We start from the raw sequence: 24,776 nt of genomic DNA, 5'->3' as shown, positions 1-24,776 counted from the left end.
TTGCTGTCACCTCAGGTGACCGCAGTGGCACAGCACACCTTCCACCAGCTTCAACTGGTGGCCTAGCTGTGTCCCTATCTGGACAGGGATAGACTAACACCTGTTGTCTATGCTCGGGTAAACTCTAGGTTAGATTACTGCAGCACATTACACATGAGGCTGCCTCTGAAGCTGGTTCAGAAACTTCAGCTGGTGCAGAATTCAGCAGCCAGGTTGCTCACCGGTGCAAAACAGTTTGAGCATATAACACCACTGTACTGGCTGCCAAGTTTTGACTTATAAAGTATTGTGAATTCCATTCCAGCTGAGGTCTGACAGACACCCTCCTTATTGAACTTCCAGTGCCTACTGAAGCCTTTATTTCAGCAGCATTTTAACCGAAATCTGATCTTACAGTTTTAAACAATCTACTACAGTACAGTATTACAATCCTTGTACGGTACGCTGATTAGAGACAATTGTGATTAATCGGTATATAAATCAACACTTTTATGGATTGCAGAACATTTTTCTCAGCAATAATGGAGTGATAGCAAAACTTGGAGACTTTGGGATTGCGAGAATGCTGAACAAGTAAGCATTTTATGGACTCTCAATATTGTTCTTTCCGTGCTATGTCTGAAAAGGATTACTTTGTTTTAGATAGTGAAATGTTTAGAGCAGGCATCCCCAAACTTCGGCCCTCCAGATGTTTTGGACTACAATTCCCATCCTCCCCGACCACTGGTCCTGTTAGCTAGGGATCATGGGAGTTGTAGGCCAAAATATCTGGAGGGCCGAAGTTTGGGGATGCCTGGTTTAGAGAGTGGGATGTAGACTGGCCTTATTCTGCATAGCTGCCAAGTTTTCCCTTTTCTCACAAGGAAGCCTATTCAGCATAAGGGGAAATCCCTTTAAAAAAGGGATAACTTGGCAGCTATGCTTCTGATGCTAACTCTAAACAATTATTTATCCTTACTGTATTTTTATTCATCCATACACCACTTGATTGTAAAAAAACCTCAAAGTGGTTTACAATAAATGAAGAGAATAGGTTGCATCAAGCACCATTTATTTGAGGACGATAACCGTGTTCACCACGGTTCCTTGGAAGATAAAGGTGGTATATAAATGTAGAAAATAAATGAGGGAAGCAAATTAAAAGCTTCCAAATTCAGTTTTGAATAAACTGCAGTTTCCTCTTATATCTGAACTTGGGAAACAATGGTTTAGTCTAACCGATTATTAAGCAAACTGATCTTAAATCACATTTTTTGTGATCCTGGTTTATTTGAGGGTTCCTATGTCACTGTTGGTTGGAATACAGATTTTTCTGTTACATATTGAAATATATAAGTAGTGTTCTAATTTGTTCCTGGAGTCTCCAAATGATGAATTGATGTAGATATGTATAGTTGCTTCCCCCACCCCAGTTTCCCTATATATAACAAACTTACTGGTCAAAACCATTATTTTTCAATGTTGTTTTCCTTTAGTACCATGGAATTTGCTCGGACCTGTGTAGGAACACCATATTACTTGTCACCTGAAATCTGTGAGAACAAGCCGTATAACAACAAAACGTGAGTGTGAATATTTCTGACGCACATATTTCAACCACATCATGGGAGGAATTCAGTGTTGTCATGGGTCTGAGCCCCATGTTGGGCAAAAAGATTCCTGCCTTGCAGGGGTTGGACTAGGTGAGCCTTGTGGTCCCTTCCAGCTCTGTGATTCTGTGATAGCACCATACCTTTTCCATCCTCCTGCTAGACAACTGGAATTGCCCCATAAGGAGGCCTTTTTTCAGGAGTGGATAGTAAATCTCTTAATTGTAGGTTTGCCTCTGCCTTCCAATGGCCTGTCTCCCCAGGCACTCCTTGCTTACATGTTGGAACATGCCATGTCCCAAATGTGAGAAACCTTTGCTCTTAGAGGTTTGCCAAGCTCATATGATTGAAGGATCCTCTCACCACCCCAACAGGCATTAATCTTCATGAAAACATGACATCTACTGAACATCATGTGTGATCCTTACCTATTGCAATCAATACTGAGACTTCTCTCTCTCTCTCTCTGAGGTTGACTATGTATTTAGAAGTTTTAACGGTTCTATTTCTCTTTTATGCAACTTCTCTGTCGTCCGTTATATCTCCATCCTTATTATTAAGAAAGCTTCTTAATTTGGAACCTAAAGGGTAAAGGGGCCCCTGACCATCAGGTCCAGTCGTGTCCGACTCTGGGGTTGCGGCGCTCATCTCGCTCTATAGGCCGAGGAAGCAGGCGTTTGTCCGCAGACAGCTTCCAGGTCATGTGGCCAGCATGACAAAGCTGCTTCTGGCGAACCAGAGCAGCGCACAGAAACGCTGTTTACCTTCCCGCCGGAGCGGTCCCTATTTATCTACTTGCACTTTGATGTGCTTTCGAACTGGGACTGGGCAGGAGCTGGGACCGAGCAATGGGAGCTCACCCCGTTGCAGGGATTCGAATCGCCGACCTTCTGATCAGCAAGCCCTAGACTCTGTGGTTTAACCCACAGCGCCACCTGGGTCCATGTCTTTGGAACCTAGGATGTGACTATATGTTTTGTGAATTGTATTTGTTTTTCAACGAACAGTATGAATTAGTTTATTGACTGCAAAGGTCAGATGGATATTCTTGTTTTACAATGTTTCCCCACCCCATACTACGATTTCTTTCTTTTACAGAGATATATGGTCACTTGGCTGTGTATTATATGAACTCTGTACTTTAAAGCACCCTGTAAGTACATTAGCAGACTATTTTTAATACAATATTTACTAAGAATGAAAAATTTTCAAGTGGAACTTTTCAAACGCAGCAGTTAGAATTGTAATTTCCAATGCTTCTAAATCTTGGACAGCCTAGCAAGGAGATGCCAGATGTTCTAGATCTGAATTTTTTTTTCTGGGCCACATGAGATATTTTCCCCAGAAAAGATGCTGAGACATTTTTCTTTAAACATCACATTTCACTTGGCAGTTACTATTTATGGCTGTATTTTAATATTTCAGTTTGAAGGCAAGAGTTTGCCTCAACTTGTGCTGAAGATCTGCAGAGGCTATTTCACACCAGTATCTATGAAGTATTCATATGAATTAAGAACATTAGTATCCCAGCTGTTTAAAACATCTCCAAGAGCTCGCCCTTCTATCAACTCCATTTTGAAAAAGCCCTTTTTGGAGCAGCAGATAAAGAATTTTCTGCCCCCTGAGGTGAGTGTCTGCTGTGGCTGCAGACAATCCAAACAAATGAGAAAACCCTTCCCTGGTAACCTTCACATTCCTTTCCCCCTTCTGCCTCTTTTCACTTTGCACATGGTAGTCACATTTAAGGTGAATGTGTAGAATTTACATTCGAGGAGCGGGATTGTCTGACGTCAATTGCTGCTAATGCTTGCTCTCCGCAGGAAAATGTATTTATTAACTGAATTTGTTAAAGGAGCCCAGCGTGGCAAACACCAAAGTGGTAAAGCAGGTTGATTAAAAATAAATATATATTTCCAAACAATGAAGAACATTTTTACATTATGAAAATGATGTACCGGTGGCACTTGACTCCAGTCAAGATAGCTAAGATCTATAAGAAAAAAGAAAAAAGATGTTGGAAATGTATGTTGGAGGAGGGGGATACTTACCACATGTGGTGGCGGTGTAAAAAAGTAACACCATTTTGGGAACAAATATATAACGAGTTAAAAAAATTGTTAAAATACACGTTCCCAAAAAACCCAGAATTATTTCTGTTGGGTCTGATGGGGATAGAGATCAGGAAAGAAGACCACAGAATATTTATGTACGCAACCACTGCAGCCAGAGTTTTATTGGCACAGAGATGGAAAACCCCAGATACCCCAACGGTGGACGAATGGAGGGTAAAGATGGTAGAATATTTAGAGCTGGCTAGACTGACTGGAAGAGTAAGAGATCAAAAAGACCAGAAATCTCAAAAAGAATGGGAAAAATTTAGAGAATATCTGAGAACATATTGTAAACCAACAATAACACTAATTGGCTTGACATAATACCTACAATTGTTTAGAACACAAAAGGGATATATTGGAGAATTGGACAAAGGAGAAAACTTATAGAAATAAAAGAAAAATAGCAGAGAAGAGAAAGGAGAATAGAAAACCATACGTGGAAGAAGGAGGAAGCTGAGCTCGGCAGACCGTATAGAAAACGGAGATGAAATGAATATTGATAGTGCAGAGTGGAGGGTAGGGGTACGTGCTGTATTTGATGTACATATTGAATTGTATATAATGATCAACAGTATACAAGGATGTATGAAGGTTTATGTTGCCTTTTTCTTGTTTGTATATTTGAAAACCCAATAAAATATGATTAAAAAAATGAAGAACATTTTTAAATAGTTGCTGGGAATGGTATCTCTGAGCCATCAAATGCCCAGGTGAACAGAAATGTTTCCAAATGCTTTCTGAAAGTTAATGACGAGGGAGAAGAAACACCTCACCAAGGAGGAAATTAAACAAGTGGGGAACCACCACCGGGAACTGGGCAGCACCCAGCAGTGACACCACCACCAGAAGGTCATTCCCTACTGATTGTAGGGCCCCAAAATAGTTGATATTGAGGAAGACATTCTTTTAGATAATCCCTCTTGCCTTGAATTATCAGAATGAGCAAGCACCTTGGGTGCATTGGGACACTAGTGAATCGCCAGTTAGCGAAGATGTAGCATAGATAGATATATATGCATGCATGTGTAATCTGTTATATTTGCTTCTAGATCATGGAGGAAGAATTCAGCCACACTGTCATTCACAGAAAAAGGTCACTAGATTCACTGCCATCAGGCAAGCTGTTGCTCACTAAGGTTTATATATACTGTATATATAAATGAAAGCATAATGCTTAAGAGAGAGAGAGAGAGAGACATTTGTTTTAAATGGTTATTGGTACTGAGTAATTAGTCAAATTTCAGTGAAGATGGTGTATAATGAATTTGCATGCTCCTTCCCCTTGGGGACATGGTGGCATCAAAACTATTGAGCAGATGCGTGTTACTGAATACGGCTCTAGTTTAAGAGTTGTGCTTTCAAGGTAGTGGCCCCATTCTGCTGGTGCTGTAAGTAAGAAGTAGGAGCAACAGGTATTTTAATTAATAAACAACATATCAAAGTGGTTCACAGCAACTACATAAAAGCATAAAATAAAAACCATATAAAAATATAAAATCAGATATCAGTTAACTACTGTGGTAGGATGTATTCTTAATTGCCTGCATAAGCCCAACAGAATCGGAAAGTTTTCAGCAGGCATTTAAAAATCAAAACAAGAGGCCTGCTGAATCTCTGTTGGCAGAGTATTCCACAGAACTGGGCTGGTGACACTAAAAGCTTGGTTTTTTGTCGTTGTCAAATTAGCCTCGCCAGCTTGGGGGAATGACCAGCAACACTCCTGCAATGATTGAGCTGGGATATAACGGTATAGCTCTTAAGATCACAGAACTGCTTTAGTCAGGTGTTGTTTCCTCTCCAAGAGAGTGAAACCTTCGTTTATATAGTTCCTATGTGTTGCACTCAAAATAAATTCAGGCCTCCGATTATTGTCATCTAAAGTGTAAACATGGGTAGAATTATTACTTTGCTGTTATAAGGTAGCATTAATTGTGCATTGTGTGCAGACCACAGAGGCAAACACTGCACCCTTTCCCTGATGAGGTAGACTGAGCCAGGTAATGTCAGTTCCCTTCTCACTGGAACTAGAAGAATGTTTTAGATCAATAGAAATAGATGGTGGTAGGTATGGTACTTCAGTAAGCATTGTTCAGGAGTAATTCTCGTTACCTGAGTGCTCACATCTTGGAGCATATTTAATTGGAGCAGAACTGCACATTTGGTGCCAAACAGGATTCCCAACTCAGGGTATGTTGCTGGTCATTCTGGGGTTTTGAAGGGGAGGGGCATAAGAGTATGATATTGGAAATAATTATCAAAACCTTATTTAATTGAATTATCAAAGGAGCTCCTGAAGTTCAGAAATCAAGAATCCATGATCGTCATTCACCCAAAATCAAGCTGGAGATGCTTTCCAGAAAACAAGACATAATGTATGAAAATGAATGGAAAGCTCCTTCAAGGCCCCACGATCCTATTAATCAGGTAATAATAATAGTAATTAAAGTTCTCTTGGCATTTACCGTATTTTTCCATGTATAAGACTAGGTTTCCCCCCTAAAAATAATGTCAAAAAGTAGGGGGCATCTTATACACAGATACATCTCCCCATTTGAGTCCCTGCGCCTTATACATGGGGGCATCTTATAGACAGAAAATATGGTAATTGTTTAATGTAGTTCTTTATTTGTCATGTACTTTCACTTTGCAGCAGTAGATGGTACTAATTCAGGGACGAGTGACCCTCCAGTTGTCGCTGAACTCCAGTACCCATTATCCCTAAATATTGGTCATGCTGCCGGGGCTGATGGGAGCTGGAGTCCAACACCATCTGGAGGGCCACAGGTCTGTTATTCCTGTACCGACTAGTTTAACAGTGTTTGACAAATAAGCAAATTAGGGTCAAACTAGATGTGAGGTTAAATGTGTCTTTGAATCTGATTCTGGAATTCTTTTCCCATTCTGCCCTTGTATTTTTTTTAAATCGAAAAGCAATTCTGAGGCCCTAATCTATATAATGGTCCCTCTTAGCTGCTGTTAGAATTCTCACCTTTTTATTTTTTAAAAAATCTAAGTAGCAGATTCAAAGCTATGTTCTGTATCTAGCTTGACCATAAGTCTGTACCTCTTTAAAGGGATGCGCAAGCCACACTTTGCTGTTACACATTACTCTTGATCCAGAACACACAACTAACATAAAAAGTCCATGAGCACTTGCAAATTACTCACTTTTCTTCTTAAAGTTAGGTCAAGAGGAAGGCGTGGGTGCCAAATGAGATTGCCCCAGAGGGGTAGGGAGAATGCTTAGGCACTTGTGGTGTTCAGTTGTTTAGGCCATCGGCAGGCCAAAGGAGTTAATGGGATCACATGAGATGAATTAATAGGAGTCATAAATATTGTTTAGCAGAATGCTGCGTGCACAGAGAAAGCATAAGCTGCAGCAAAGAATGGGAAATGGAATATGCTTGCTATTTTATGTTTATACCCCAATTCTCATCAGAGAATGGAATTCTCAACGGTCTTCTGTCCAGACCCTGATCAGGACCAAACTTCTTCAATTTCGAGAATGACAGACCTTCCAAGTGCCCTTATTTTCCAGGGACAGTCCCAGATTTACAGAAGTTGTCCTAGTTTCTGATTTGATCCTGGAATGTCCCGTTTTTCCTTAGGACATCCCTATTTTCATCAGAGAAACGTTGAAGGGTATGGAGTTATCTGACCCCTGAGCCATCTGAAGGCAGCCCTGTGTGCGAAAGTTTTTTAAATGTTTAATGTTTTATTATGTTTTTATATACAGTGTGTTGGAAGCCGCGCAGAGTGACTGGGGCAAAATAGTGAAATTATTATATTATATTATTATATTATATTATATATTATATATCCTATTTTCTTCAGAGAAATGTTGGAGAATATGGAAAAATATACCATTGGCTGCTAATCACTAGGCCCAGGAAGTGATGTGCTTTAACAATATGATTTAGCAAAAGGATAACTTCAAAGTCAGTGGATTTCTTGCCTTCATAATTTTAATATGTATGATGTTTCCAGCCCTGGGGTCCTCGGTTGAAGATGTGTGGGAAATCAGAAGCTGCCAGAAGGAGGGGGCACTATGACCATTATTATATGAAACTTGAAAACTTGCAGAAAAGGGCCTTTGAGCAGGGTGATGATCCTTGTATCAGCGAAAGATTGGAAGAGTATTATAAGCAGAAAGGACAAAAACCACCACCTCCACCACCTCACTGGTAGGATTCCCCCCCCTTGAATATTGATACATCTCATGATTTTGACATGGGTATTCTTGACGGTGTAGAAATTGGCACGATTTTGTTTGTTTGCTTGCTTGCTTTCAGTTTGATCCCACACCGAAATTAGGTAAGCTAAAGCCCACTGATTTCAAGCTCATGTTCAAATTTGAAATTCTGAAGTGACACAGAATATGAGCAAGTTTGTCTGCTCAAATGTTGTGGCAGCAACATTTATTTTATTTATTGCATAACATATACCACTCAATTGTAATAAAGCCTCAACGCAGTTGGCAAAAAGAATAAAAACAACATGATCAGTTTTAAAAAGTTACAAAAATATTTAAAACATTTTTTTAAATAAAAACCAGCAACAAGCCAAAACCAGATTAAAGCACATAACAGCATCCACTAGTCTAGATAGACTTGCATAAACAAAAATGTTTTTAGCAGGTGCTGAAAAAATCACAGTGCCTACCTGGTATCAGTAGACATGGAGTTTCAAAATGTGGGTGCTAAGATGCTAAAAGATAAATTTCTTACAAGTGCAGAACAAAACATGTGTCACCTGTAACAGTGCCCATCCCTCAGATGGAATTGATCCTGTGGGCATATATGGGGTTGATGATGATTCAGCTTCAGGTGGGGAGAGTATGGGATTGCTAGGCCATTTATGACTGAAAAATAGAGAAGCAGTGTGAAAAGGTTAGACTTCCAATTTAACCTTTTAATCTATAGTTTTTATATTCAGTACAATTTACTAAGGAAACTTGGAATCCAGCTTCAGATTTTCACTGATGTTCCTGTTTCTTCCAGGCCTGCAGAATATCTTCAGAGACGATACAATGCCCAGCAATACAAGATAAAAGTAGAGAAGCAACTTGTAAGCATTTTTTCCAAGAAGAGAGAATAAGAAACTGAAACTGATAAGCAAATAGAGTGATATTTAAAAATGCACTAGCATGAAAAAACTCCAACTACATTTTACTTTTCCATTCAGTGGGGTGGGTTCAGAAATGTTTACATTTTGTATGTTTCCATTATTTTGCATATAGGGATTGCGTCCATCTTCTGCTGACCGGCAGTATTTTCAAATGCAGTATCGGGAGATGAAGGAAGAGCAGTTGAGAGCTCTTGCTCAAAACAATAAAATGAAAGAACAGGTAAGAAAAAGCTGTTTCCCTTGGGCTATGGGTCAAGGAAACTATAATAGGAATCATAGAGTCATTATGCAAATGCTGGGGGCAGGATTCACATAGATCCATGTAAATCTGCTACTGCAAAACCATAGTACAGGCATTCTTTTTAGTATGGGAATACAGTACAGGCTTTTAAGCACTACCCTGTTTGTTAGGGCAGAAGTAGTTGTTATATATTCTGGAGCCATCAGCACTGGGCAGTTAATGATGGATTGCTTAGAACTAGTGCCATATCTTCTAGTCTTAGCTTTTGGGGTCTTATGTGGGTAGAGCAATCCATATCTGTGGTCCACTGTGGGGAAGGGTTAGAGCTAGAGGCTGGCCAAGGATCTGCTGAATCCTAAGCCAGCCCAGCTATCAGTAAGTTGTTGCAGTAGGCCTGATCTGGGCCTCTTCACTAAAGTCCCCCCCCCCCCCCGGCAAGCTGGCACAATTGGCAGAACTCCAGCAACGACTCCACTATTATTTTAAGCCCCACTGCTGCCAGGAGTTTGGATTGCTCTGTTAGTTATTTTACGTGCACTCAAAGGCTTTGGCATTTGTTTATTTAATATGCCACCTATCAGTTTGGCAGCTACTTAGATAAATTTATTATTATTATTAAGCAGACCACTTCATGCAAGTGAAAGGTCATTTAGTTCCCAAAGTAGTGTTGGGAAGCTGCTGTTTAAGAAAGACTTAAAATCTTCATAGTAGAGACTATGTGCGTGTTTGTGTTTTGTGTGTGTGTGTGTACATATTTAAATAGTGTACTGATATTTGCTACAGTTCTTTACACATCATATAAGCTCTCCTGAACACAATGGAATTCCTGAATGGACATGCATAAAATTTTGTTGTTAATGTACATATTACTGATACAGCATGTTGCTTCTAAAGTTTCCTGTGGGTACACATTTTTTTAAAAAAATCTGATAATGTTTAACAGGAATACCTGAAACAGCTGCAGAAGATTCGTCAGCAGTACCACAGTGAAGTAAATGAAATTAGACGTAAAGCAGAATCTCTAGAGGTAAATTTCACTGCACCAAACTTTTACTAGAGTTTTCACACACCTCCCTTTCCAAGATGTGGCAAACTGATAGTAATTATGCTGATGTTGTTTATCTTTTTATTTAGATTATTGTAATGGGAGGATTTTAGCAGTTGAAATCCATTCTGCCCCTTTAGTGGTCAATAGGACTGACAAGAATTTTGGGTGTGAGCAAATAGTGGCTAGGATTCAAAGTTCTCACTGCATGCACAAGCAATTCTATACATGTATCACTCTTTCTTTCAAATCAGCAACATTTTTAATTAAATATATTCTGTCTTAAAGGAGAATAAAAATATAAAGGACAAAACATATATTGTGAAACAGAGAAAGACTGAGAACCAACCTACTTATAATTATATTATTCCTGGAGGACAAGATGAACCAGTTCAGGTATTAGCACCTCTTTATGGTACAATGTGATAGTTGAAAAGTTTACATTAATGGGAAAAGGTCACAGTTTTTAACATGGTTGACTGTGCTTTATCAAAATATAATAAGAGCATACTTCATTTTTGACTGGAAGTAACTGTGCCTATTAAATTTTATATTACTTTTTTGTCTTAAAGGATCTCGAGCAAAACTTGAAACAAATTGGAGTACATAACTGGCAGGAGGAAAATTTCATTGAAAGAAAACACAAAGCAAAGGTTAAAGATAATATTTTTCTCATCATTTTGTCTGGTCTTTGTATAGCTCTGAAAATGGGGTTTCAAATGACTATGTCAGCCAGTGGTGATCATGCATGTGATGGCCATTTCAAGTAAGTGGGATATATATGCTGTCTTTTCCTATCTTCTTTCCTGATCTACTCTTCCACAAAATCCCATACTGGGGAAGGGAGAGGAAAAATTGGAAGCACATGAGTGGATTGCTGCTTTCCCTCGGACCGAAAAAATGATAATCAGCATCCTCGTGCTCTCCTGTGCCTGTATTTCAGATGATGGCACGAGGAGTCTTTAAAATGTATACCTGTGATAGTTGGTAACTCTTTTTATTTATTTTCTTCAGGGAGGTCTAAAGTTTCAGATTGATCTGAAAGATGGTGTTTCAGATTTCCAGAAAGAGAAAGAGGTATGGGCTATTGTTATATGTTACACCAGGTTAGCCTAGAAAACAGTTTGGCTGGAGAAAAACAAGCTAAGCCTCATATTTTGTTATGCTCAAAGAGAGGCAGAGGTGAGTGATTGAATACCGTGCACAAGCACACTCCTCATTCATAAAGCTGTAATTTATTTTTGACCGTAACCTACTGCTGCATGTTGGCCTATGTGCCCGAATTGAATAAGTTCTGAATGTGCATTGTTTCTTTTGATTTTAGGAATGTGATAAACTTAATGAAGCCTTAACTTTTGAAGATGGAGAAAACCTTAAGAAAAAACTGACAAACATCTGTGATGATTATATAGACAAATCTTGGGAAACAGGTGTGCTTCTCTAAACTGCTAGACTTTTTTGGTGTGCTGTTCCCATTATCACTTGCAGTTATATTCCTTCATGTTCTTTCTGTTGCTCATATTATTTGTATAACTTATTTGTATAACTTTCATTTGTTTTTGTTTTGGGCATACAATGACATGTCTTGTCACCATGCACCTGATCAGCTCAGTTTTTTGTTTTAGTTTGTTAGGCCAGTGATAATATGTGATCAGTCTGTAACAAGAATGGGTTCCATGCATAACTTACAATTACATTATATGTGCTGAAAAATCAACCAATGGACCTTTGTGTCTCATAATTAATACCATATTTTTATCCATTCAGATTTAAAAGCCATTGAAGGTAATCTCCTTTCCCTTAGGTGGTGACAATGAAGATGATGCCATTGTAAACAGAAAACACTGGCAAACATCAGTCCCACGGACTCTTCTGAATCTTCTAGAAAATGCAGATATTTCCTCTACATCCACTACCATGGATGAAGCAGGTAATCTCTTGGAAAGTATTTTCTGAGTGTTACTGACTCCACTTGTTCTTTTAAATGTGAAATACAGGGGGCATTTCAGAAGGGTGTTCTACTGTGACCTGAAATATCATTTCCATAGTTCCCAAAGTGTAAGAGAGGAATCCCTTAAAAATTACCGTACTTGTGGGTGCTAAGCTAGACTATGAGCAGGCTGTTTCCTGACCATTCCTAGCCTAGTGTGCTTGCTCAGAGCTATTTTAATTCTACGTTTTGTCTGAAAAGGTCGGCAACCCCTCCTCTGTTCCCCCCTATCTCTATAGTAATCATCCATTCAGCTGTATTCAGCTGTTTTCTGAAACGGTTCATGAACCTCCTAGCCCACCAGAAGCCCCTAAGACCTGTTTTGTCTTAGTTTAGAAATCCTTTAAACTGTCATCTTCCTGCCCTTCAAATATTTTGTCTTTGGAAAAAAATGTTCCATAGTGCTGTTGCTTGAGCAAAAGTGTCAGCAAATGAACGCACCTTTGTAGAAGGATGAATTATGACTACAGAAGCAAGAGAGGAAGCAGAAGGAAGAAGGTTCTTGACATTTGGAGGTGAAATGCAGTGGGGCTAGTTTTACATGAAAGCCTTGCTAATGCAGAGTGAGTGAACTAGTGTACTGTATTATTATTTCTCAGTGGGCCAGGTTACCTTGATCCCTCCAGAATTTCCTGAAAACAGGAGAAAATGGAGCCAGGAATCACCTGGGACACTAATGAACATGCTAGCTGAAGCAGAATGCTCCAGTGACACTTTGTGCCAAGCCGAAGAACACAGTAAGTTGCTTCTTACATATTTTGCTACTTGATAGTCACATCTGAGATTTATTTGACATTGCATGCAGCTACTGAATATATCAGTGAACTTAACCTACGCACAACAAGCACACAGATTGAGGGGGGAAGCTTGAACTGCCCTAAAACAGACAGTATCTGTGTAATGTTCACACCTCAGTACACAATACTGAGCATAAATAAAACAACAGGAGGATGGTTTTAAAACAATCAATCATGATATTTTTAACATACCATGATATAAAGACAACACATATGCTTGAAGTAAATGGGGAAAGTTGCATACAGTAAAATTGTGCCCAAACATCTTATACAACCAACTATCGATTGCAGGATAAATGAGAAAGTTAAGAAGCTTCACGGTAATGAAACAATGTGAAAGATTGTCTAGTAATTCCAAACTTAATAATGCCTATCCAGGACCTTATGAGAAAGCTGTAGAGTCTTATATATATTTTCAATTCCAGCAGAAGGCTCAGTTCACAGTGTTTCAAGCAAAATTATTCCTCACTGAGCTTATATGAGGTTTGTTGTCCTGCATATTTAAAAGGTGGTCTCATCAAATCCTTGGTCTGAGCAAGGAGCCACCTCTATTGGGCTAGCAATAGTGACCACGTGTCCACTAACCCACCTGGAAGTACCACTTCACACAAACAGAAAGTGCCTTTATGTAAGACTAGCTGTACCCGGCCACGCGTTGCTGTGGCTCAGTCATGGGCCTTCTCCACTCAGCGTCCCCGTTCCCCACCCCAGCCGCATGACGTTGAGACACCCCTGTCTCTGGTCTCCCCGCCGTGTGACGTCATCTTCCTCCCACGTAATGGCACCCGGCACCCCGAGCGCTCTCTCTCCCCCTCGCATGTGTGTTCTGGCAAATCCCCCCACCCCATCCCCACCCATTCATCCTCCCATAAGGCATGGGCCTCCTCCACTCAGCATCCCCGTTCCCCACCCCTGTCTCTGGTCCTCCCGCCGTGTGACGTCATCTTCCTTTCACGTGATGGCACCACCCCGACACATTCCTTTTACCAAAAGGCATGGCCCACCTCCACTCAGCGCCCCCGTTCCTCACCCCAGCCCCGTACCATAACCCAGACGTCACGACACCTCTCTGTGGTCCCTCCCGTTTCTCTGGTCATCTCTAGCCATCTTCCCTCCAGCTCTCTGCTCATCTCTGGTCATCTTCCTCCCGTGTGATGGCACCCGTCAACCCGACCCCTCTCTCTCTTCCACCCGCACACCCCATGTGCATCTTGGGACTGGCCTGCTCCCCTGGCTGTGCTATGCTGGGCAATGCCATGCTACTGTGATGTCACAGATAGTCTGCAGCCAATGGCAGCAGCTGAGGCATCCTCAGTTGTGCTGCTTTGACATGTTTTTCTAGAAAACATGTTCTAACTTCTCACAGGTGTGACATCTGTCTGTCCAATCTAAGTTTATACAAACACCCGCATAGTGGAATGGAACGTTGTGTGAAAATTTCAACGCAATCGGTCAAGCGGTTTTGGAGGTAGCTGGATGTGTACGAACTGGGACCTTTTACATATATATATATGTATATTACATATATATATTACATATACACACACACACACACACACACACACCGTAGATTGGCCTAGTCCCATTGTGAATTTGGAAGCAGCCCCACATTTGGAAAGCAGTTCTCTGTGGGCTACCTTATGTGAACGGACCCCATATATCTAGATTAGATTAGCATCAGGTATAAACCAAATGGCGACACATTGGCCAACCCTGCTCTGTAAGTTTGTGTGTGTGTGTGTGTGTGTGCGTGCGTGTGTGTGTGCGCACACACACCTTGGTATAAATTCAAAGTTGCTTACAATCTTTAAAACACAATAAAACCAACTAAAACATTTTCCACTTCAGAGGAAACAGTAACCCCATGCACTCCAAAAAATGATAAAGCTGATTCAGTAGAGAGTTCTGATTCAGAAGTGGATGCTGCTGTTGAAGTGGATGAAGAAAGGCTTGATCCAAGATCTGATGACGATGATACGTAAGTTGGCCTTTGCTTCTTTGACAGTATCGGCGTAGCATAAAAGACTCTTGTTAAGCAACAATATTTTTGAGCTGTTCCAACCTTAAGATTTGTGACAAATGTATAGAATGGGGAGAATCAGCAACCTCACCAATTTAATACCGGTAGCATATTTCTGTCTAGAAAAATTAGTATAACTGCTTAAAACTAGGATACTGTTTGCTTTGAAAGGTGTCTAACTTTCACTTTAGCTCATGTTTAATATAAAGTACTGACAGTGGGCAAACCGATAATTTAGTAAAAATAGGTTGACTAGCAAGTTTGGTGAAGCTAAAACTCCAGAACTGAGTAGTTGGCTCTCAATCTCAACATTGTGTGAACCGGCATTGAAGGATGAAAAACAGGAGGAACAGCAAATACTTTCATATTGCTCTTTGCAGACGAAGTGTGCATGCACATGAAAGCTCATACCAATAACAAACTTAGTTGGTCTCTAAGGTGCTACTGGAAGGAATTTTTTTTATTTTGTTTCATACTGTGAGGTCTCCCTTGAGCTAAAATGTTTTAGGTACCCCTGGCTTAAACAAATAGCACTTTCAGACAGTCCTGCTTATGCCTTAAAGCTGGTGAGATGGGAACTCTGTACCCTCACAAAGCAACTGTGTAGGGCCCCATTAACACACAAACCAGCTCTCACATTTTCATTTTTTAAAAATAAATATTGGCTAGTTTAGAAATTCAACATTATGATAACTTGATCAAGAATCATAAGTTAATAACCATTTTATCCTATTAATTTAATCTGTTAACACAGTAACTTTGAAGAATCTGAGGATGAATTGAGGGATGAACTGGTAGAATCCCTGGAAAAAGTAGTAACATCTCTTCAAGAGGAGATTATAAAAGCCCCAGCTGAAACAGAAGACACAGATCAACTGAAAAAAGAAGCACTATCCAATGGTAACCTTAAATCCATTGAAAGTTTGGAAGAGGATAGTAACCTGACTGAAGACAAACAGGAAGGAACTATCAGTTAACACTCTCTTGGGGAATTGTTCCTTAAGAATGACCGGTAGCTAGTGGAATGTGTTTTAAGAAATGGTTATCTCTTTGTAGCTTGTTGTTGTTGTTGTTGTTTAGTTGTTTAGTCGTGTCCGACTCTTCGTGACCCCATGGACCATAGCACGCCAGGCACTCCTGTTTTCCACTGCCTCCCGCAGTTTGGTCAAACTCATGTTCGTAGCTTCGAGAACACTGTCCAACCATCTCGTCCTCTGTCGTCCCCTTCTCCTAGTGCCCTCAATCTTTCCCAACATCAGGGTCTTTTCCAAGGATTATTCTCTTCTCATGAGGTGGCCCAAGTATTGGAGCCTCAGCTTCACGATCTGTCCTTCCAGTGAGCACTCAGTGCTGATTTCCTTATAATTACAGAGGTGGGAGGTACGGTCCAGGTAGTGCAAGGCAGTTCAGTTTAACAAACTTTACATGAATGGTCCCCTGCCTTTCTGCATTTTGACATTATCCCAACAGCCTTTACAACATTTAGTTCCTCATTCTCCAGTTGTGCACTATAATGTTACTTAGATATAAAAACATCATTAGGGATTTGCAGCCTAGAACAAGTTGACGTCTTGATATGGAAGCACTTTATTAATCTTTTCCCTACAAGTCTTACTCAGCTAGAGACCTTGCAACATAGCCTATAGAATAGAGTGGTGTTTTTTTTAATGAAATGTCACCATGGCTATTTCCCTTGCATGCCTCCAAGGGTTGTCTTATAGTGGAGCAGTCAGTATGGAGGAACTCTTTCATCTTTTGAGGAACTACTGCCACTCCCAGGTACCATCGCTGGCGGGTCAGGATTATAGGATGTGTGGTCTATAGGATGTGTGGGGGACCCACAGTTAAGGCAGGCTGGTGTTTGTTTATAGCTGTATGTCTGTTTAGGGCTGCTCTAGATCAGTCATCATGACACACACCTTGTGTGATTTCTTATGCTGCCTTACCAGATTTAACCAGCAGGATAAGAAATCTGTATTGAGAATTTTCTACTGTAGACTGCCTGGGGGGGGGGGGTAGGTGATCATTCATGATTAAATGCCCCTCCCAAAAAATGTAATTAACACTAAACTCCATGTTAAGGCTGCTGTGGGGAACCTCTAGCCCTCCAGATGGTGCTAAACTACAACTCCCATCATCCCTGGCCATGGCCAAAGGTTACCCACCTAGCTTCTATCTAATGTGAGGGTTTTCTGTATAGAGAATTCAGTGACCTGAGGTTCTGTCCCTATACTGAAGTGGAGCTGGACTATATATATAATTTGACTTTCCAGGATCCTTTTCATTGTACACAACTTCAGACAGGATACAATTCTGGTTGACTTTCAGACTCCATTGAGGCCTCCAAGGACAGCCTTTTCATGACTCTGTATTCATTATGCCAAGAAGATCATTGAAATGGGAAGAAACTTTTTAGAAATTCACTCTTCAATTTCATATGTAGTTTTATGTTGATACATTATGGGGGAAATAATCTGGGACAAATGTAGATTCAACACTTGATGCCACAAATTCATTTTAAGATTAAACAGCTTGCTCTTTAAGAAGCTAGGACTGAGTTGTCACCACTGGAAACTGCTGTGTATATTTTGTAATATGATTATTCAGCCCAACTACTAAATCCTTAAGCATATTATGTATCATTTCATATCTACTTGTCTATATATAAGTTTGGGAGCATACTCTGTCAGACTCTCATACAGGAATAAGATACCCTTTATTGTACAATAGAAATACAGCAACTGTATATACATAATGACTTCTGTCCAGGTATCTATTTACAAAATTTTATTTAAATAATTGTTCCACAGATAATAGGAATGTTTCCTCAAATTCTTGTTCTGAAAATCTCTTCACTGACTGACGAGCAGTTTGTCTGATTTCTAGCCTTTTTGTAGGAGGCAATGAAAATATATAGGCCATAGTATCTGCATAGTCGTCTTCATTTTCTGCTAGAAATCCAGTAGTATTTCCTTCATAGGGCACCACAATATCCAGCTTGGGGCCTCCAGAATTGTGAGCAAGGATAATTGTGCCAGCTGCCATACATTCAACAATTCCTATATGAAACAAAACAAGCTATTGTTAACTACAGTTCTCACCTTAACAACAATTTCAGTGTCACTTTAAAATCATGGGGGGGGGGGAAACAAAATAGGCTGGATCCTGAGATCCCACTCACAGAAAAAGGTACTCCTCACACTGTTACAGAAGAGAGGGTAAGCAGATTTTGGGAACTATAAAGGGAGGGTCCTTGAAAATCTTTTCCAGGAGTATGAGATAGTATAGGAAGTGGAATCACCAACCCCTTCTGTTAAGAGCACAATTTCTTGGTAGAAGAAGTGCTATGACATTGGTTCAAAACCATAATGTGTACAAAATGGAAATGGTGACCTGTTTGCATTCTACAGCAAAATAGATCCCAAAGAATGATTCAGCAAAAGTGGTTGTCAGAATGATTGTCACAAGGATATGCAAAACCATATCATGATGTGCACACACAGTTTTGTGGAAAAGAGGCTACTTGTGACATCTCCCTCGGCTGGCTCATTGAGGAGATTAGACATGTAAGTAGGATTTCTCTCAGCATCTGCATTCAGTGATGATAGTGAATTCCTCTTGAGCTTACAGTTTATGCTGACAAGTTTTCAATTTTTGAAAGGGATACAGGGAGGGGGAAGAGAGCAACTGATTTCCCTTACAATGAAGGACAAAAATAGGTGAGAAAGCTATGTTTGTAACCTGGGAAAAGATAAAAGTTGTTCCCAAGTAATCTAAACTGTGAGAGTTCAGCACTGAAACAAACAGCCAAATGAGTTTGTAGAACTTCTCTCCATTAAGGTGAGCATTCAATATGCCGGTCAGGCATTATGTTCGGATATTTTTTAGGGTGTGATGTGCAATAAGGAAAAGATAATACTAGATTGGATCCCTTCCAAATTTACAGCTCCCAAGAATGCACAATATGGAAGTAGCAGAACACAGTATCAGTTTGATGGAAGAATAGCAATAAAGTGCTTTATAAACTCATAATTAGCCATGAGTTTCAACACCAGGAGCTAAAGAAATGATACAGCTGACTATATGTAGTTCCACTTACCAATCCCAAAGTGTTCATTCCACATGGTGTGAAGTCCAATGGTCGCATCTGCCAGATGTTGCTTTAGCTCTTCAAATGGAATGTTAACTTTGAATTCTACCCTTTTTTCAATGCCCAACTCTTGGCAGAGCTTTTTAAGTCCATTTACACGCTGCTCATCTTCTTGGTTACGACAGCCACCAATCAGAATGAGTTTGGGCAGCAGCTCCTGCCCTGCAGTCTTTTCCAGCAATTTAGCAAAGGCTCTGATCTGCAGACAATGGTCTTTTTCTGGCCTAAACTGGCTTACAGAAACAATAGTTTGCTCTCCAGTGCTCTTTGGCTCACATAGAGGAATATCCAAGAATGTCTGAACGTCACAAGGTGGATACACAACACTGGTGCGGTCACTGCACCTCCAAAGGGAAAGGATGTGATTGAAAGTCCATGAAGAATTAACCATGACAATGTCACTGCAAGAACCAACTAAGCCATATACAGAAGCAAAAATATAATAATATATGAGTTTCAATTTACTCAATAGGGGATTTCTTGTGATGACTGCTGCATTATTAAATCGAGCATTCTGATTCCTAACCACAGAAAGCATGTCAGTGCTGATCGTAGGATAATGAACATAACAGCCTATCCGACAACCTCCTAAATATTTAAAAAGAGGAAGTGTGAAAGCATAACCCATGGAGTCAATGTAGACATCGGGAACACATTTCACAAGAGCTTCCCAGCCAAGAAATACAGATCCTAAGCTCTGACCCAGCAGTGTAAAATGTGGGTAAAGGGAAGCTTCTACTAGATAGCGCCTACTCAAAAACACAAATTTCACAGGTTGATTTAATCTGATGTTGAATCGTCTGTAAGCACCTTCAAGGATATTTTCAGCTGTGACACCAGCATCACCAGTGTAGACAACATAGGACACATCTTTGTACCTGAAAAATGAAATATAATTTATAATCTGCAAATCATCTTAATTTTACATTCAGTAAAAGAGTCCATTTATGGGAAGACGCTTTAATTTGATTGCCTTTCTTGGAATGTCTAAAACGACAACAATCAGCCACTATTAATAATAATAATTTTATTTATACCCCGCCCTTCCCAGTCAAGACTGGGCTCAGGGCGGCTTACAACAAGAATATCAAAGCAAGCATAAAAGAAACAATTCAATTAAAATGCAGATTAAATACAATGTTAAAATTGAATTTTAAAATTAGGAATCTACAAGTGCAACCTCATTTAAATATCTGTAGGATAAAGCCTTAGGTAACACCGGGGTCAGACTGAGTCAGTCCAAAGGCCAAGTGGAACAGCTCCGTCTTGCAGGCCCTACGAAAAGATGACAACTCCCGCTGGGCCCTAGTCTCCTGAGAGAGAGCGTTTCACCAGCTCGGGGCTAGTACTGAGAAGGCCCTGGCCCTGGTCGAGGCCAGTCTAACCACCTTGTGACTCGGGATCTCCAGTATATTATTATTTGTGGACCTTAATGTCCTCTGCAGGGCATACCGGGAGAGGCGGTCCCATAGGTACGAGGGTCCTAAGGCTATCTTTCTTTTCTGTACAACTACTAAGCTCTGTTTTCCTAGGATGCATATGTTTTGTTACTTGAAATTAAAAATCAATTTAAAAAGAAGACTGTCAAAAATAAAATAAAGCACTCAAGTTTAAAAGAGTTGTATAAATATGCTGTAAATAGATCTAAAAAATAAGGCAGGCACAATACCCAAGCAAGCTTGTTGCTGTTTTGTGAGCAAGTATTTTATATATATATGCATATTTAAGGACAACAGGCCAAAGATGCAATAATAATAATAATAATAATAATAATAATAATTTATTATTTATACCCCATTCATCTGGATGGGTTTTCCCAGCCACTCCGGGTGGCTTCCAACAAAATATTAAAATAAAATATTCTTTTAAACATTAACAGCTTGCCTAAACAGGGCTGCCTTCAGATGTCTTCTAAAAGTCTGGTAGTTGTTGTTCTCTTTGACATCGGGTGGGAGGGTGTTTCACAGGGCGGGTGCCACCACCAAGAAGGCCCTCTGCCTGGTTCCCTGTTACTTGGCTTCTCACAGCGAGGGAACCGCCAGAAGGTCCTCGGCACTGGACCTCAGTGTCCGGGCTGAACGATGGGGGTGGAGACGCTCCTTCAGGTATACAGGACCGAGACCGTTTAGGGCGTTAAAGGTCAGCACCAACACTTTGAATTGTGCTCGGAAACGTACTGGGAGCCAGTGTAGATCTCTCAGGACCTGTGTTATGTGGTCCCGGCGGCCGCTCCCAGTCACCAGTCTGGCTGCCGCATTCTGGATTAATTAGTTTCCGGGTCACCTTCAAAGGTAGCCCCACGTAGAGCACATTGCAGTAGTCCAAGCAGGAGATAACCAGAGCATGCACTAGTCTGGTGAGACAGTCTGCGGGCAGGTAGGGTCTCAGCCTGCGTACCGGATGGAGCTGGTAGACAGCTGCCCTGGACACAGAATTAACCTGCGCCTCCATGGACAGCTGTGAGTCCAAAATGACTCCCAGGCTGCGCACCCAGGCCTTCAGGGGCACAGTTACCCCATTCAGGACCAGGGAGTCCCTCACACCCACCCGCCCCCTGTCCCCCAGAAACAGTACTTCAGTCTTGTCAGGATTCAACCTAAATCTGTTAACCGCCATCCATCCTCCAACTGCCTCCAGGCACTCACACAGGACATTCACCGCCCTCACTGGTTCTGATTTAAAAGAGAGGTAGAGCTCGGTATCATCCGCATACTGATGAACACCCAGCCCAAACCCCCTGATGATCTCTCCTAGCGGCTTCATATAGATGTTTAAAAGCATGGGGGAGATGACGGACCCCTGAGGCACCCCACAAGTGAGAGCCCAGGGCTCTGAACACTCATCCCGCAACACTACTTTCTGGACACGACCCTGGAGAAAGGAGCGGAACCACTGTATAACAGTGCCCCCAGCTCCCAGCCCCTCTAGACGGTCCAGAAGGATGTTATGGTCAATGGTGTCAAAGGCCGCTGAGAGATCCAGCAGAACTAGGAAACAGCTCTCACCTTTGTCCCTAGCCCGCCGGTGATCATCAACCAGTGCGACCAAGGCAGTTTCAGTCCCATGATGAGGCCTGAATCCCGACTGGAAGGGATCCAATACAGGTGTAAGAAAATAAAAAATGAAAAGCAAACAGTAACCGCAAGGGAAAACTGATTTTAACTGAGGAGTATCATCTTATCAATCTGGCTTGTCATTTTCTTGGCCACAAGCACATGTAACACTATGGATGAACTTGAATAAGCCCCAATTATGTTTTAGGCTCATGCACTCTGCAACTGGGAAGAGGACTTCTGATGACTTCACTTTTAAAGAATCCTAACTTAGTATTGTGTTCAAACCTGGGATATTTATTTTAAACAAACAGTTGTAGTTTAACATGCCAGCTTCATAAGCTATGATTTGAAGTTTGCTTGTTATGACTCGTCCACATAGAGTTAAACCAGCTTTTGCCAACCTGGTGTCCTCCAAATGTTTTGGGCTGCAACTCCTATCAGTCCTAATTAGTGAAATGGTAAAGGCAGCGCTAACCATGGTTTAGCATGTGTGAATGCAACCATTGCTTTCAGGAAATGAGGGATTAATGCAATAAACAAACATCACTGTACAAAAAGTGAAATGCATACTTACTTTTTCTGTAGTGCTTTTATAGCACACCACAATACTCTTTCACCTCCTCCCCCTGCATTGCAGTATGGGTGAAAAAATGCAACCACAAGTGGCCTTTTCCCATCTCGCCCTGATGGAATTTGTTGTTTTTTCCTTTGCTGGAGCCATAGTCGTAAACCAAACAGGAGCAGGAGCAGACAGACACATAAAAATCCACTTAGTAACAAGGCAGGGAAAGCCAATGAGTACAGCAATCTGAAATGAGAAGGAGATGGAAGTGGAATTATAGCAACAATTCTGAAAACTTTAAAGAAGTTCAGCAAGGAGAGGCAATGTTTGTTTCCATATGAAAACAGGTAATTGTTTTTGTTATGGCAACCCTATCTACATGGATGAAGCCCAGACTGAAGGGAAATCAAGCAGCCTGGCAACTGTACGAAGTATTTTGCTTCCCATTCATGCTTTGGATACATTCGGCTCAAATCTCTCCCACCTGCCATCAACTTTTTATAGTGGCAAGTGGGTGGTGGGTAAGAGAACAAACAAACAAGCTGAAATTTATCAGCCTTCATTTTGACAAAGGGATTTCTATTCCCATCAGAATGGCAGGCAAAGTCTTAACACAAAGCAGGCAAACCAAATCCAGAAGTGTGCAGATGTATATAAGGGACACAGGCAACTGAACAGTGATTTGAGCAAGAAGGGGCTTGGCAGGGAAAGAGAAGGAGCTCTGGACTGCCCAGAACAGGGGAAGAAGGGCTGCACTGGACATAAATGAAGAAGATAGGATGAGCCCCCAGCAGTGATGGACATGGCTGAGAATCATAATATTGCGGAGTTGGAAGGAACCCCAAGGGTTTTTTAGTTCAACCTCCTGCAGGATTAACATTCTATGGCTTTTTAAATATGTGTGGGAGGGCGGTTATTGGTTTGTTTTTGTTTCTGCTTTACTATGTATTTTGTATTCTCATTTTGCATTTTTTTGCTGTGAGCCACTGGTGAAGGGCAGTATATAACTTTAATAATTATTATATAAACTTTTTGGCAGAACAACTCTGCATTGTAAAAAGCTTGAAAGCTGACAAATTTAACCCTGTTGTGTGGGAAATCCCTTCCAGGCGACCACAGTGCCAAGAGACAGGTTGTGTATCCACAGCAGGGACCAGAGGAGGAAGCACAGAGAGAAGAAACGCCATGGTACATCTGCATCAGCTCCACTGGCCGCCTTCCTCTGCCCCAGCTGCATAAAAACATGTATCTCCCATATCAGTTTCTACAGCTACAACAGGCACTGTAACTCTCCAAAGGTTTGACTTCACCCCCCCCCCCAAAAAAAGTTTGTCAGTCAGACAGATGCCAACAACAACAACAACAACAACAACAACTAAAGAGCCCCTTCCTTGGTACCATTTCCATTGACCCTTTTTGTTTTCTCCTGGTACATCATCGACCAAGATGGATCAAGGGGTCTGGAAACCAAGCCTTATGAGGAACGGTTGAGGGAGCTGGGTATATTTCGCCTGGGAAAGAGGAGATGGACAGGAATAGGATAGACATCTTCAAACATCTGAAGGGCTGTCACATGGAAGACGGAGCAAGCTTGTTTTCTCCTCCGCCAGAGGACCAATGGCTTCCAGTTAGAATAAAGGAGATGTTCCGATTCAACATCAGGAATAATTTTCTGGCAGTAAGAGCTGCTGTGCATTGGGACAGACCCCTTCGCAAGTTGTTTCGTCTCCTCCCTTGGAAGGTTTTTAAGCAGAAGTTGGATGGCCGCCTGCCATGGGTGCTTTAGCTGACCTTCCTGCATTACAGGGGCATGGACTAGATGACCCTTAGAGTCCCTTCCAACTCGATACGTCAGGCGTTGCAATGGCATCTTCCCCGCCCGCAGAGTCCGCCGCAGGTGACGAGCGACTGGTTCTCCGCGTCCCGCCCACCTCCTCGGGCCTTGGGTAGGGTAAATGTCTCTCAGACATTCGTTCCTCGGGAAGCGGCAGCAGAGACGCGCCGAGGCTGAGGGAAGAGGAAAAAAGAGAGAGCAGCTCGAACCTGATAAGCGGCCCAGCCGGGAAAGACGCCATCGCGGAAGCC

The 24,776-nt window shown here is 41.3% G+C and overlaps 2 protein-coding genes across 3 annotated transcripts in view; one reads left to right on the top strand and one right to left on the bottom strand.

Annotated features, from left to right (window-relative positions):
• The window catches only part of NEK5 (NIMA related kinase 5), a 23,932-nt gene extending 6,077 nt beyond the window's left edge, over positions 1–17,855 (top strand). For both annotated transcript variants that reach the window (XM_035110228.3, XM_060272381.2), the window contains exons 6-23: positions 503–573; positions 1,476–1,562; positions 2,688–2,742; positions 3,015–3,215; positions 4,753–4,819; positions 5,988–6,127; positions 7,691–7,887; positions 8,704–8,770; positions 8,943–9,050; positions 10,015–10,098; positions 10,405–10,512; positions 10,689–10,769; positions 11,131–11,193; positions 11,441–11,546; positions 11,921–12,046; positions 12,706–12,843; positions 14,752–14,881; positions 15,678–17,855. In XM_035110228.3, coding sequence (XP_034966119.1) covers positions 503–573; positions 1,476–1,562; positions 2,688–2,742; positions 3,015–3,215; positions 4,753–4,819; positions 5,988–6,127; positions 7,691–7,887; positions 8,704–8,770; positions 8,943–9,050; positions 10,015–10,098; positions 10,405–10,512; positions 10,689–10,769; positions 11,131–11,193; positions 11,441–11,546; positions 11,921–12,046; positions 12,706–12,843; positions 14,752–14,881; positions 15,678–15,900 — 2,052 coding nt within the window. In that variant the 3' untranslated portion in view covers positions 15,901–17,855. The remainder of the gene's footprint in view (positions 1–502; positions 574–1,475; positions 1,563–2,687; positions 2,743–3,014; positions 3,216–4,752; positions 4,820–5,987; positions 6,128–7,690; positions 7,888–8,703; positions 8,771–8,942; positions 9,051–10,014; positions 10,099–10,404; positions 10,513–10,688; positions 10,770–11,130; positions 11,194–11,440; positions 11,547–11,920; positions 12,047–12,705; positions 12,844–14,751; positions 14,882–15,677) is intronic.
• ALG11 (ALG11 alpha-1,2-mannosyltransferase) lies at positions 17,621–24,776 on the bottom strand. Its single transcript, XM_035110235.3, has 4 exons — positions 24,735–24,776; positions 22,704–22,937; positions 19,023–19,951; positions 17,621–17,982 (listed from the first exon to the last, which is right to left on the bottom strand). Exons 1-4 carry the CDS (start codon positions 24,764–24,766, stop codon positions 17,711–17,713), a joined length of 1,467 nt encoding a protein of 488 aa, XP_034966126.1. The 5' UTR covers positions 24,767–24,776; the 3' UTR covers positions 17,621–17,710.

This window comes from Zootoca vivipara, chromosome 3 (genome assembly GCF_965207765.1).
Source record: "Zootoca vivipara chromosome 3, rZooViv2.hap1.1, whole genome shotgun sequence".
Classification (NCBI taxonomy): Eukaryota; Metazoa; Chordata; class Lepidosauria; order Squamata; family Lacertidae; genus Zootoca; species Zootoca vivipara.
This window is presented reverse-complemented; position numbering and strand designations above follow the sequence as displayed.